The sequence below is a fragment of the Triturus cristatus genome, chromosome 4_1 (genome assembly GCF_964204655.1).
Source record: "Triturus cristatus chromosome 4_1, aTriCri1.1, whole genome shotgun sequence".
Lineage (NCBI taxonomy): Eukaryota > Metazoa > Chordata > Amphibia > Caudata > Salamandridae > Triturus > Triturus cristatus.
In genome coordinates, this window is record NC_140585.1 from 1242371805 (window position 1) to 1242386455 (window position 14651).

The 14651-nt window shown below is 43.7% G+C and overlaps 1 protein-coding gene across 2 annotated transcripts; it reads left to right on the forward strand.

Moving 5' to 3' along the window:
* The first annotated feature begins 2163 nt into the window (after positions 1–2163).
* Positions 2164–11585, forward strand: SLC61A1 (solute carrier family 61 member 1). 2 transcript variants are annotated; one of them, XM_085654664.1, is made up of 2 exons: positions 2164–2295; positions 9941–11585. In XM_085654664.1, the coding sequence occupies exon 2, from the start codon at positions 9985–9987 to the stop codon at positions 11353–11355; it is 1371 nt and encodes a 456-aa protein (XP_085510790.1). In that variant the 5' UTR covers positions 2164–2295; positions 9941–9984; the 3' UTR covers positions 11356–11585. The 2 variants fall into 2 exon arrangements, with proteins under 2 accessions (XP_085510790.1, XP_085510791.1); XM_085654665.1 differs by having other exon boundaries at positions 2214–2291.
* Positions 11586–14651: the final 3066 nt, after the last annotated feature.

The following is a 14651-nucleotide window of genomic DNA, read 5'->3' on the forward strand; positions in this document are numbered from 1 at the left end:
TAATGACGTCTACGCACCCTGTACACTGATCATCATTGTAGGAAAAAATAAAAACAATCAGGCTGCTCAGGAGGCTCTTCCCGAGCAGCCTGATATAGAAATGTAATAAGGGACCCTCTCTGTTGCAGAGCACCAGAGGGTTCTTTAAGTGCTTCTCCAGTGTCGGCTAATGGCCGACACCCACACTAAGGAGGTAGAGCGGCCACAGTTAAAATGTTAATCAGTATGAAGTTCAAATCAATCAAAGTCATATAAGTAAAAGGACAAATTAGTATATAGTTGTCTCAAAGGAAAATGTTAAGTAAATCAGGCTTTCCTGTAAAGAGAGCCCCCTACTCTGCTCTTAGCTATATCGAGAAGGACAGAGGTATGTTCTGGCACAGTTCTGCTCTTCTCTGGCTTAAATCACACAATTCCATCATTTTATACACCTGCACATGGTTCCCATTAAATGCGCCATTCAGGTTAAAGAGCACAGATGAAATCTAAGCTCATTAGTTTCTCAGGATCCTACACAATGAAGCTTCTCTAAATGTCCTTCAAACATACCGATATCTGCACCAACAAGATACATTGAACCAGCCTGTAATCTGCATGTTTACTGTAGCGACTAATTTATGCATTCTGCAAGTATCTCGTAATGGGAAATATTTCACATGGGAAAGTAACAAAGAGATATTGCGTTCATTTATTGTGAGTTTAGCTTCTCCTGGAAAATAAGATAACACATATGATATGAAACGATATAGCTCCCAAACATTAGTCATATTAAACACAGGCCTACACTACCTAGGTTCAAATTAAATGGAAACATCCACAGTTAATAGCATTTCTGTTTTAAATGTTAATGTCAATATAATGCATAAATGCCAACATTATAGAAGAGGAAAGTGGAAGATTTTAGAAAAAGAATCGGGAGAATTCATTTCTACTATTGACTATATCGAGGCCGGATTCGGGTCTGTTGTCATGTATGGACCTTGAAAGTGGGCTGCTGCAGGACAGTATTTCAGAAATGCAGATACATGTTTTTTTTCCATACCTGTCAGGAACATGGAGAAATCGCTATGGCAGACAGAGAGCACGTGACAAAAATGCTGTGCACCGGCCTGCAGGAGCAGGTTACTGGCAATGAATACTACGAGTCTCACTACACCAGTCCCAGTCAGCAGAAGTCCACCAAGGAATCGAGTTTTTTAATGCAGGAATCAGAAGGCGGGAGACTAGCCTTGAAATCGGTAGTCTCCCGCCAGAATCTTAAGGGTTAGCATGTATGATAACGCAAAACATTTACTATGAAAAATAATCCCTCATAGGCATCATATGTTAAGAGTGCATGGTTAAGAGAAACACAAAGTCAGAATTTAAATGGGGAACACAGTGGTTGGAGTTGGTTGTACTAAAAAGACTTTATTACTATCCAAAGGAAGGCTTTTGAGTAACCTTGGAATAACAAGAGTTTGAGGAAAAAACAATAAGGTTTTAAACCAACACCTTGCGGTTTACATACAAATACTTGATTATGGTTCAAAGCTCAGTATGTTACAATAAAAGTATTTCAACTTATGAAATGCAAGTAACAAAAAGATCTCTGTGTTGAAAGCAGTAGCCAGCTTACTTACCTATCTACATAAAATAAAAATCTGTGATTTTCTTGTTACAGATATACTTTGCAGTAGACACATTATCCCTATATGTTACTTTAAGAGTCAAAGCGGTGGCTAGATAGACACAGAGCCTCCCAAGGAATGTATTAATCACCAGAGTTATCTTACTACTGTTATTATCCCCTCACAGCTGCTAGGCACAAAAAGGTCTCTACAGCATATGTCTAAACCCCATAAAATATTTTAAAATGCAGCCTTTTTCTGTCTGACTTTCAGACTCACTCTGCTTTTGATGACTTCGTCCCTCGTAAAGTCACCCCCTTTCGCTGGCTGCCACACCTTGACCCCCAATTTATGGGTTGTTCCACCCCAATTTATGGCTTAATTACTGTATTTGTTTTCCATTTCCAGCAGGGGTGAAAGCAATTAGCAAAGTGGAATCTAGACGCGTTTGGAGATTGTCTGTGCATTAGAAAACATCGCGATTGAGGCCGTATTTTATTGACCTAAAGTAACACCACATCTACCACCATTCAAAGATGGCTGCGATGTTGTCTTTAGTTTGTAGATTAGATGCGGGGAGTGGTAGAATCGGATTCCGGAAGCGGAAGTTCTGACTTCCGGGTGTGAGGAGAGACGAGAAAACTAAGCTTAGAAGAATCACTATCCTTAGGAAGGGATGAGGTTGGTGAGTAGTCGCTTGAGATGTGAAAGAGTCAAAGACACAAGGCTCAACTAATTTACAAGAGCTCTCAGACACCATTAGATTGGGACGAAAAATCGCTATGGTTGGGTATCTTTGTAGGTGACTGGTACGATGGGTCTGGGTTGTCAGTGAGTGGTTGGGACGTTCGTGAGTTGCAGGTGGTGGGAGACTGGTGCCATGGAACACGGATGCTTCGATTTACCTAATAAAAGTATGGCATCAATAGTCCGATATAGTTGCTTCCTGTTTGTAATTTTGTGTTTTTTTACCACGCACAAAGCAACATTTTAAACCAAGAAAGTGTTTTTTTTGGGAAAAAAGGGAGAATAGATTTCGTGCGGGAGAGAGCTCACATAAAGCCGTTTTAGGCTAGAAAACCAGGTGTTTACCTCAGTAACCGGGTCTATTCCCATGTATGTTACCTGCTACCAGCCGTGGACTGTGGGCACTTAATTCATATTTTGTGCAGCATATTTATTTATTAATTTAGAAAGTTTTGTATAGCGTGAACGTGACCTGCGAGGGTATCAGAGCGCTTTACATGGAGATAACACGATTAGCACTTGGTCAGATCAACATGCAAACATATGCGTTAGAGACAAACAAATAAACAAGAATAGGCTAACTGTGGTTGGAGTATAAAACATATTAAATCAAAAGGAGGGAGATAGAAGGGATTGTAATCCATTCAGCTTCCTTGCATTAATACTAAATATCAAAAGAGAATGGATCACTTGACCTGAGTAACCAGGGTTTGCAACGTTTGTGCAGTGTACCGAGAAAATACCCTCATTCACGTACACAAGTCGAAAAAGCGGTATATCTTGATTCTCCCCCCTGTACTAAAAACGTGACAGCATCATCATTAGGTTTCTTTCTTAGGGCCATATTATCAAGGACGGCGTTAGAATTATCGCCGCTTTAGCGGCAGGAAACTGCCGCTAAAAGCGGCGATAATGGGCCTGATAATATGCCGCAAAGAATTCCAATAGAAGCCCATGTTCCGGTGTGAACTTGGGCTTCTATTGGAATTCTCTGCGGCATATTATCAAGCCCATTATCGTCGCTTTAGCAGCAGTTTCCTGCCGCTAAAGCGGCGATAATTCTAACGCCGTCCTTGATAATCTGCCCCGAAGTCGTATGCTTCCTCCATCCGGAGGTAAACCACTGGTTATTGCAGTAGTGATCAAAGATAGGTGTAGGTGCTCTAGTGACGTGAATTATAAAAGTGGTGTTAAAAAGCTTGTATACCTAGATTATATTTTAATCAGTCTAGGTTCGAGATTCATAAAAGCAGTGTTGTGCGTAGGAAGACCTGTTATTAGTCTACCGCACTAAAGTGTCCATAGAAATGATGATGCTGTCACGTTTTTAGTACAGGGCGGAGAATCAAGATATACCGCTTTTTCGACTTGTGTATGTGAATGAGGGTTTTTTATCGGTAAACTGCACAAACGTTGCAAACCCTGGTTACTCAGGTCAAGTGATCCATAATCTTTTGATATTGAGTGGAGTATAATACAGCCAGTGCTGGGCAGGATAGTCTACATAAAATGCGATCTGAGTCAATTCAGTGACATCGCTAAGTTGATTTAGGGCAAGAACTTAGACAGTAGGTATGATTTGGCTTCTCTTTTGAAGGCATAGTTGGAGGACAGTAGTCGAAGGTCTGGCGGTAAAGAGTTCCAAATCTTGGGAGCGACAGTCGAGAATTCTCTAGCCCCAGTTTTCTTTTTGATGGTTCGTTGGGGTTTCAGCAACAGGGTGAGGGCACTTCGAGAGGATCTGCTGCCCCCTGATTTTTCTCAAGTTTTTGGGCCAGGTAACTGGGTGTGTTGAAGTGTAACGCTTTGTGCGTCATGCAGGCAACTTCCAGTTGGATTCTTGCTTCATATGGTAGCCAATTTAAAGTTTTTAGGGCTGGTGAGATGTGTGCATTTCTTTTAGTTCTGATGACAAGTCTTGCTGCTGCATTGAGAGAGGCTCTTAGTGGTGCTAGTTTGTATTTAGGTAGGCCACATAGTGTGGCACTACCGTAATCCAATCTGGGTAAGACTAGGGCTTGGACCGCTAGCTTTAGATCTTCATGTGGCAGGTATGGTTTCAGTTTCCGCAGAATGCTCAGTTGGTAATTTGCTCCTCTGGTGGCAGCATTAATGTGACCCTGCATATTTAGATGTTTGTCTAATGTAATAGCTAAGGATCTGGCAGAGTCTGTGCTGTGGGACGAGCATTTGCGGGCTGTAAGGTGATTCAGCCATATATCCTTCTTGATGCTGTTATTTGATGGAGAGATGAGAAGAAATTCCGTTTTATCAGCGTTGAGTTGGAGGTGATAATTCGTGAGCCGGAGGTGTGTATTTTGTAGGATGGAGTTGAGGGATATAATGTCATCTGGAGATGCAATTTTGTGATATAGCTGGGTGTTATCCGCATACATATGGTAGTGGATGTTAGCTGTTTTTAGGTGGTTTGCTTGTGGTTCCAGGAATAAGTTAAAGAGAATGGGGAAGAGAGCGGATCCTTGAGGAACACCAAGAGTTATCGCTTGTGACTTAGATAGAGATTGATTCATTTTGACTCTTAAGGATCTGTTTTGGAGGAAAGAAGCGAACCATTGTAATACGGCCCCTGATAAGCCCATTCTTTGTTCCAGTAGTTTTAGTAGGGTGTCGTGTTTGACGGTGTCAAAGGCAGCAGATAAATCAAGCAATATTAGAAGGCATGATTCGTTCTTGTCTAGCATTTTTAGTATGTCATCTACGATATGAGTAAGGGCTGATTCTGTGCTGTGATTTTGACGGAAGCCTGATTAGAATTCATCGAGTAGTTGAAACTTTTCTATGTGAATGCATAGTTGTTTCTGTACACATTTTTCTAAGAGCTTAGCCAGAGTAGGGATGTTGGAGATGGGCTGAAAGTTGCTAGGGTCAGAGCAGTCTGCCATAGTTTTTTTTAGAATGGGTGTTACTTGACCGATTTTTAGGCAGTCTGGTGTAGTGCCTTGACGTAGAGAGGCGTTTACGATTTTGTCCATAATGGGAGGATACAGGTTTTGATCTCTTTGAATATGCTGGGAGGTAGAGGGTCCGTGAAGTGGTTAGATGGGTTTAAAGACGAAAGAACATTGTAGATTTCTTGTTTGCCGATTGTGGAGACGACGTTCCAAGTGACATTATTTTTGGAGGTGAGCTCAGGTGGTTCCATTCCTTCCGTAGATTGGGAGTTGTGAGATAGGTTGACTGGGAGGGCCGGTAGTAGTCCCTTCGCTAGTTGAAGTTAGTTCTCTATCTTGGTTGTTTTGTCCTTGAAGAAGGTGGCTAGTTCTTTGCAATTTGGTAGGGTTCTGGGTCTGGAGTCTACGGGGTTTGCTGTGTTACGTGATTGCTGTTTGACTATTTCGAATAGTTTTTTGGGGCTATTTCTGGCCTGGTCGAGTTGGGTTCTGATAAAAATTAGCTTTCGTCTGTCTTATTCTTCGATTATATGTGTTCCTCATTGATCTTAAGCGTTTTAGCGATTCTATTGATGGGGAGTCTTTCCACGCTCTTTCTGCCATTCTTAGATTGTGTCGTTCTTTGTTCAAGTTGTCGTTAAACCATGGATTTGAGTTTTTGATTGAGAAGTTTTTCTGTTGTAGGGGAGCGATAGAGTCCATGACTTCTCGTATCGTAGTATTGTAATAGTCTGTGAGGTCATTGATATCCTCCATATTGGTCTGTGGGATCAAGGTGTTTTTGCATAGAGTGGTTAGATCATTGTGGTTTATATTATTAAGATTCCTTTTCCACTGTTTGATTTTCTTCGGTTGGCCATTCCTTGGTATCTCCTTTAGGTTGATGAGGAAGGTGATGCGATAATGGTCTGACCAATCACATGGGGTAATAGATTCTAAGGAGACAGTGTCCGACTTAGGGATGATAAGGTCCAAAGTCTCTCCCTTATTGTGTGTGGGACTGTCACAGATTTGGGACATCTCATGGTTTAATAGGAAGGATTTTAAGCTATTCACTGAGGGGTCATTTAGGTCATTCCAGTGCAGATTAAAATCACCCAAGAAGATCTGGGGTCCTTGAAGATTAACATTTATTGTTAAGATTTCCAAGATTTGTTCGATGAACTCTGGGTTATCACCCAGAGGGTGATAGAAGGCATGTAGATTACAAATAACTTTGTTGTTGCAAGAGATATTGATGCTAAGATATTCACATGTTGTTAAATCTATTGTTTCCAATTGGCCTAATGATAAAGTATTGTTGTAGATGCATGCTATTCCACCACCCGTTTTCACTGGTCTGTCTAGTCGTATGATATTGTGACTAGTTGATCTATGATAGGATGAGATGAATTGTTTAACCAAGTTTCCGTGAGGATCACTAAATCGAACTTATGTGTGAGAATGAGGTCATAGATATCTTCTGCGTGTTTATTAGCTGATCTGCAGTTGAGAAGCATGCACCTAAGCTGTTTATTATTGTGTTGAGAGGCCATTTGTGATAAAGTGATACGTTTAAGGTTGTTGTTGTTTATTCCTCTGTGATTCTGAATCGGTTCTCTGAAGGGGTTCGCTTGGATGGATTGGATAGGATTTTGATCAGCCTTGCTCGTATTTATTCCAGACTTATAATAAATAGGAGGAGTTCATGGATCTCATTGTTTGATAGGTCTTGCTTTGATCTCTTTGGTCTGGAATAATCATTGGGGGAAAGTGTAGTTTGCGACCCACGGTTGGCTGTGTGAGTGGACTGAGTTGGGGTGATGTCTGTATGGGTATCCTTTCTGGTTATCTTGGGGCTTTTTGCGTTGCGAGGGGGCCAGAGATTGGCTGTGATGGAAGTAAGTCTCTGCATATCTTCTTTAGGGTGTTTTAGGCAACGATCGATCTCATTGAGTCGCATTATCCAGTACTCCGGTTTAAGGGTAGTGGTGGGTTGGGTTGTGTTGCTCGATCAGATAATGGGGTGTTGTCGTCAGTGTTGCCTAGTTGAGAGTAGGAGTCATTGTTAGCTGTGCCTTTATGTTGTGTATATGTGTGAGGCTGATTGGGTGAGATGATAGGAAGCTTGGTACTGGAGGTAGTGGCAATGTTAATGGATCTAGCTGATCTAAGGTTGATTTGGTGTGCCGCTGTGGGTTTGTGGAAATAGTTTCCTGTCTGGGGGGTCAGTGAGGATGTGATGGTAGAACCCTTATTGGTGCGATATGGTGAAGTAAGAGGGGGTGAGTGGGGGGGATGAAGTGCCAAAATATTGATTCCTGTGTGGGGGTTCAGTGAGGACGTGATGATAGAGCCCTCATTGGAGAGATCTGGTGAAATAAGAGGGGGTGATTGGGGGGGATTAAGTTCCAAGCAGTCAAGGTCTAAGCTAGTTTTGTTGTTGGGGGGGTGCGTGGGGGAGTTGGTAGCTATATTCCTAGTGGCGATCTAAGTCATAGATTGGGAGGATGGTTCTGGAGAAGCGGTGGTGGCCTCTAAGGTGGGTCGGCCATCCCCTGATTCCAGAGAGGAGTTGATTTAGTTGGTGGGGAGGTTGGGCTTGTTGTAGATCCACCTTTTTAGGATGTAGAAGATTTTGTCAATTATGGTTAGATTTTCATTCGAAGACTGAATTAGTATAATCCCATAATTGTAAATGGATATGGCAACATTTGCATTGCATAGGTGAGAGGGAGATACCGTTAATCAAGTCCATGACATGTTTTCCTGGTGTCTGTGATGCTTAACATGGAGAGTACATTATTTCTCCATTGGGCCCTTTTTTCTGTGGAATATAAGGTCATTAGTTCTTGTTCCCTTGGTGATACTAAAATAAGGGTCTAAGATAAGCATTTCAGGATGCGCTTTGAGCAGTTCGTGTTTGAGTTTTTTTGATGCGTTTTTGGAGAGGTTGGGGGGGGGTATTTGATAGTATAGGCATTTTGGCCAGATGGTTCCAGTTTTGAGTCCATTCTTTGACACTGGGAGGTATTCACTGTAACCAGTGGGCTTCCTTGGTTATTTAGAGTACAGTGACAAGGTTTCTATCTTTCATAGGTGAGTAATAAATCTGCGGACCAGACTAGCTTAAAGCTCATCTGATCTCCTCAGTGCGATAGCTCTCTATTTATTAAAATGGACTAATTTCGGTGTGTAATTAGATTTATATATGTGGGTGTTTAAAATACCTTGCCCTATCTAAGATGGCTGCCATGAAGGCTCCAATCTGGAGAGTAGTCCTATAACTCTTTCACTTTGTCCTGTTTCTCTGGGAGGTAGTCCTCTGTCACTTTCCTGGAGCAGATGGCAGAGATTGGTCCTTTTTTTCTTTTTGTATCCTTAAATCGTATGTTAGGGCTTTAGATTGATATAGAGTAGGGCAGAGGTCTCTCAAATAGTAGAGGTTCAGGGCTCAGGTGTGGCAAGGAAGGAGTAGTTTAAGTGGTGGGACGCCTTGAAATGGAAATGACTGAACTCTGCAGTGACACATGGTGGAGAACTCACAAATGGTAGATGGCAGGGGACTTCATAGCAGCAAATGCAGTGGTTCCCCCTTGTGGCAAAGTGGTATGGAAGTTTGAGGTTGAATGAAGTGCGAACTACTTGGTGATACAGAATAGGCAAATCTGGGAGGGAACTCAGGAGAGTATTATACAGGGGTGGATCATTGAGAACTTGGGCATTCGGATTGTCGGGTGTGGTAGTTCTAAGATGGAGGGACTTTGTGTGTAGAAGTCAGGCACCTCTTTGGTTGCATACGAGGTGAATGTTGGTGATAGACTGTGTGACTTGGGTAGCAAAATGTGGGGGTTGTGAGGAGGCAGAAGGCAAAGGACTTTCGGGTGACAGATGGTGGAATACTTTGGTAACATGGAGCTTGTGGATGGGGAAAGTAAAGGACAAAGGTTGAAACAATATTGACTGTCATGAGACAGGTGATTGGGATTTAGAGTGGAGTAGCACAGGATATTGTCTTTGGAGTGGCAGTGGATTTAAATTAAATGGTAGGTGACTCTGGAACAGCAGTGAGCCTTGGCCAGTTTGTGTTTCAAGGATGGATGGACTCAAGTGCAGATTGTGGGAGAGAGTGGTCTGTCGTGGGTTGGTAGAAGCTTGAGTGCTTTATGGTGGCAGAGGACCATAGACTCCTGTGACAGGGATCCTGAGCTGGCAGAGGATTCTGGTATCAGAGTTGAGATGTCTGAGTGACAGATAGTGAAATTCTATGGGGTGGCATAGGGTGAGGTTGCCCTGGCGATAGATACTTGAGAGTATCTTGAAAATCAGATGCTTTATTGTTGGTTGGACTGGCTAATGTAAAAGTGGGGGACTGTTGGTCGAAAAGGGACAAGTGTAAGAGAGGGTATTTGGCAGTGGATGGAGATTCAGCAATATTATGAGCTCAAACTGAAAAGTTAACACTTTAGTTATTGGTGTGCGGAGAACCTCAGCAAGAAGTCTTTGACATTCCGATAAGGTATGACTCTGGTATGTGAATGGTTGAGGGATTTTCAGATGGGACTGGATTTGGTATACAGGAATAGAAGCAGAGGAGAAATGGGTGGCAAGAATTAGAATGAGGCTAAAGGACCAATGATGCAGTAGGCATTTTCATAATAACACCTATACTTGTTTTTTTTTGCCTCATAGTGAGAGATAGCTGCAGGACGTGCAGAATGTGGGAGTGAAACAGGATGCTCATCACTGCTTACATCGCCTTTGTGGCCCTGCTTGCACTATGTGTGGGCCTGGAACTGTCTGCCTGCAGGTCCAAAGTGTCAAGCAAAACCTGCACCAACCCTGCATTCCTGAAGTTCCAGGTGGACTACTATCAAGTGTACTTCTTAGCTCTTGCTGCAGACTGGCTGCAGGGTCCCTACCTCTATAAACTCTACCAGCACTACCACTTCTTAGAAGGTCAGATTGCCATCATCTACGTGTGCGGTTTTGCCTCCAGTGTGATCTTCGGTCTCTTTTCCACCTGCTTGGCCGACAGGCTAGGACGCAAGAAATCCTGCATTCTCTTTTCTCTGACCTATTCCATCTGCTGCATTACAAAGCTCTCAACTGACTATTTTGTTCTCATCGTTGGGCGGATCCTTGGAGGCCTGTCCACCGCCCTTCTTTTTACTGCTTTTGAGGCTTGGTATGTGCATGAGCATGTGGAGAAGCATGATTTTCCACCAGAATGGGTCGCAGACACCTTCACTCGGGCCTCAGTTTGGAACAGCGTGATTGCTATTAACGCTGGGGTGTTAGCAAATATCTGTGCGGAATGGCTCGGCTTTGGTCCGGTATCCCCCTTTATGGTCTCCATCCCTTTTCTGGCTCTGGTTGGTGTTTTTCTCATGAAGAACTGGGATGAGAATTATGGTAGGAAAAGCTCATTTTCCCGATCCTGCATGGAAGGCCTCCGGTGCTTGTTGGCAGACAGACGAATACTTCTTTTGGGAACCATCCAGGCCTTGTTCGAGAGCGTCATTTACATATTTATTTTCCTCTGGACTCCTGTGCTCGACCCCTATGGTGCCCCTCTGGGAATTGTCTTCTCCAGTTTCATGGCGGCAAGTATGATTGGAGGATCCCTATACCGAGTGGCGACTTCCAAGAAGTACCACTTGCAGCCTATACATATTTTATCTCTTTCAGTCCTTATGGTCTTCTTCTCTCTCTTCATGCTGACTTTCTCCACCTACCCAGGTCAGGAAAACCCATCTGAGTCTTTCTTGGCCTTCCTGCTCATTGAACTAGCCTGCGGGCTCTATTTCCCTTCCATGGGCTTTCTCCGTCAGAAGGTCATCCCAGAAAAGGACCAGGTGGGTGTGTTGAATTGGTTCAGAGTGCCCCTGAACCTGCTGGCATGCCTGGGCATGCTGATCCTTTATGACAGCGACAACAAGACTGGCACCAGGAACATGTTCAGCATCTGTGCCATGCTGATGGTGATGGCCCTGCTGGCTGTTGTTAGCCTTTTCACAGTGGTGCGGAACGATGCTGAGCTGCGGGTGACACCTGCCTCCGGTGAGCTCCAGCCTGCATCAGAATCCCAAGTACCGGAGTTCTAGGCCTACTTCACAAATGCGACAAAGTACTTCTGGTACACTTAATAAGCCCAGTTAATGCTGGAGTGCAAGCGATTAAGAGCCTTAGACTTTTCTTCCTGGGGTAATAAAGACTTAACAGTGTTACCTTTAATGCATAATGCTTCTTGATGAAGGCATACATCTCTGGCAGGATTTTCTCTCCCATCTCCCCGTGCCATGTAGTGGTGCAATAAAGTGTATGCTAGATGTAAGCGTGATTGCTTCTTTTCACAGAGCACTTAATACAGTTTCTGTAGTTACACATTGCTTTATTGTTTCTTTACCACTTAGTAGACTGTACTTTCTGCTTGATTTTAAATTGTAAATATGGTATAAAAAAGGTGCTAAAAAGGTGAAGAACAAACACTATACGCTTTTTTAGTTTTCTTACACTTTAATCTTGCCTTTGCATCGTGACTTGGTGCGATCAACGTGCCATGCAACCGCGGCCAGTCCATTGGGGCTGAGGGGCCACATCCCTCCACCTTTTTCCCCTCAGTCTGTCAGGCTGTACAAAAGTCTGCCTGACAGACACTGTTCATCTTCAGGTCAGGTCAGGCAGCCAGGAGCCAGACATGCGCAGGCTCCTGGCTGCCTGAGCTGAACTTTGCTGGGCTTAGGAAGTCACAGCTCCTGTGGGTGTGACCTCCTCAGCACAGCAAAGGTCCCTGAAGCCCTCCCCTCAGTGACAAGGGGTAGCGTCACTGATTGTCTTGCACCTGGGCGATTCAGTTTTAAGCCCTGAAGCGCCCAGGGTCGAGTGTCAATCAGTGACACTTTATCACAGAGTGGGGTGGGGTCAGCAGTCTCACTGACCCCATCCCACTCTGTGATGATGTTAGGACCTTAGGTCAGCCAATGAGGGAAGGCAGCAGTCCCAAGCCTCCTGCAACCTCAGAGACAGAGCTGCAGGTAAGTGTGTTTTCCTTTTTAAATTACTGTTTGGTGCTTGTATGTATGAATGTTTGGTAATGAGTGTTGTGAATGGATGTGTTTGTGTGTGTATTTGTGCGTGTGTGTACCTCGTCCGCCCCCTCCCTCCAAAACTTACCATCCACTACTGGTTTCATTTTCTATTCTGATAATAAGAAAGGTTTTGGTAAAAAGATGCCTGCCCCTAATAATGATAGCATTTGGCTGGACAACTTGCATAGAACCTTTACTTTGTACCTCTTTATCTTTCCCATTTGTTGATGTTCCCTTCATCTGTCTAATTTGCCACTTTTGCTCTTGCTATTACCTTTGTTTATATAGGGATTCAAGGTGAATCTGTGGGGGCGTTTATTGGTAATGGGGATACCTCTTCCTTACTGCTGTGCCACTTGTAGAGGGATTGAGGAGTCTAAATCTACGGGTAACAGTGAAGCGATGAGATGATGAACGTAGCTGCACCTTGAGTCCAGTAGTGGATGTGGTCCTGAGCCCAGGGAGCCAGACTGCCTGAGAGGGATATGCGGCATCTTGGGGCCTTACCAGGAGCTGGACCTTGCTGAGAACCACACCTGCATGGCCCGAGAAGTATCCGGCGACCATTGCAACAGCGGGATCAGAGGTGTGTGTCCTGGTGCTGGACTGGTGGCAGGGAGCTGGTGGAGGACTCCTAAGTGTGTGCGAGAAAGCAAAGGTGGGCTCAATCTTTGCGCCTCAGGCCTTCTGAGAACGGAGGCCCAGTGGAGCCACATTGAGGCATGAGCAGGCAGGGGCATCACACATGACAGACTCACGCTTCAAGTCTTACTAGACTTCACCATGGCTGTTCAGCCAGCGTGGCATGAGCATTTGCCTCTCCAAAGGAAAGCTGAAATTGTGCATGAAGTGCTGTACCCAGCACGCCTAAAAATCTCTATATGAGGAAAGCAGCATTTTTTCATGAGCCTTTAGCTGGCACAGCTGTTCTTACAAAAGTCAAACTTGCTGACCCCGTTCCAAAGAAGACGTCCAGCTGCATGCCTTCTATCAGTAACTAGAAGCAACATTGAGTGAGCTAATGTAATCATGCAGGGTGATATGGATGCACTAGAAACTTAAACATGGGGTTTTAGATATAGGTCACACTGAGGTTAACTGTTTAAGGTCTAGAAATGGATTTGTAATATGCTGATGTAATTACATTTCAGAATTCTATCTATGGAAGATTCCAGACATACTAAAATTCACACAGGCTGTGTTCACTGCTAGGTGGAGGAGTCCTTATCGGCTCAGCTGCAAATGCCTTAGAGAAAAACCCAGTGGAATCTTAAGATAAAGAAAAGGAGTGTTTTGCGAGGACATTTTTTAGAGTGGGGACCGGGAGGGTAAAACACCGCTAGCTAAATTAGGAGGCTGGTTTGGGTGGGGGGAAGGTTGTTCTTGCATGACCATCGCCGTCAGTTTATAGAGATTAGAAGAATTGACACACAAGCACGTACTTCAAAAGATAAGACACATGTGCATCCCAGCTAGTGTATTCACAAGTATGCCTACAAGACCACACTAGCTGCTAGAGTCATACGAATCATTCTTTCATAGACTTTATTTCGGCCCAAAAGGCCATAAAAGCAACATAGATTATTACAAGTCACAGTATTGAAATATCTAAATCAAATCACAATTACAGAATATAATATAAAAACATTCAGTAGTTACAAAAATATGTTAAAACTACAAATTAATTACAGAATTTCCTACGTTGTGTCCACATGGCATTTAGAAACCGGGAAACTGCAAAAACAATTGGAGGGTGGGTGTCGTACTTCAAGACTCTCATAGCTTTTTCACACTCTCGAAATCCCAAATTTCTACATATGGGCTTAACCCAGCATTTCCTTTGTCGGTGGTATATAGGACAGAAAAAGAAAACATGTTTTTCGTCCTCTAGTCTAAAACCACAGGCCGGACAAACAGTGATTTTATTAGCGTCCCACCTGGAGGTGAAGGACCTAAGCGGTAGACTGCCCATTCTCAATTGGAAGTACAGCTTCCTGGCAGCCGGGGGGGAGATCAAATCCAGAAATGCCTCTCTCCTGTAATTATCTTTGATTAGGAGAAACTGAGCAGTCAACCTTCCAATGCCTGTGCTCTCGTGCAAACGTGAGAGATGGAAATTTCTAAACTGTTCAGCCAGTTTTACCTTCGAAACGGCCAAACATGAGGCCTCTGGGGAGACCCATAAATCAGGGAGGCCGTTCTTAGTACAGGTATCCTTCACAAATTTCAACCATGGAATATTCTTATTTTTGATTAGAGGCCAAACCCCCTTAAGTTCTTCTCGGTGGGAGGCCAGCTCAGCATTAGACCAG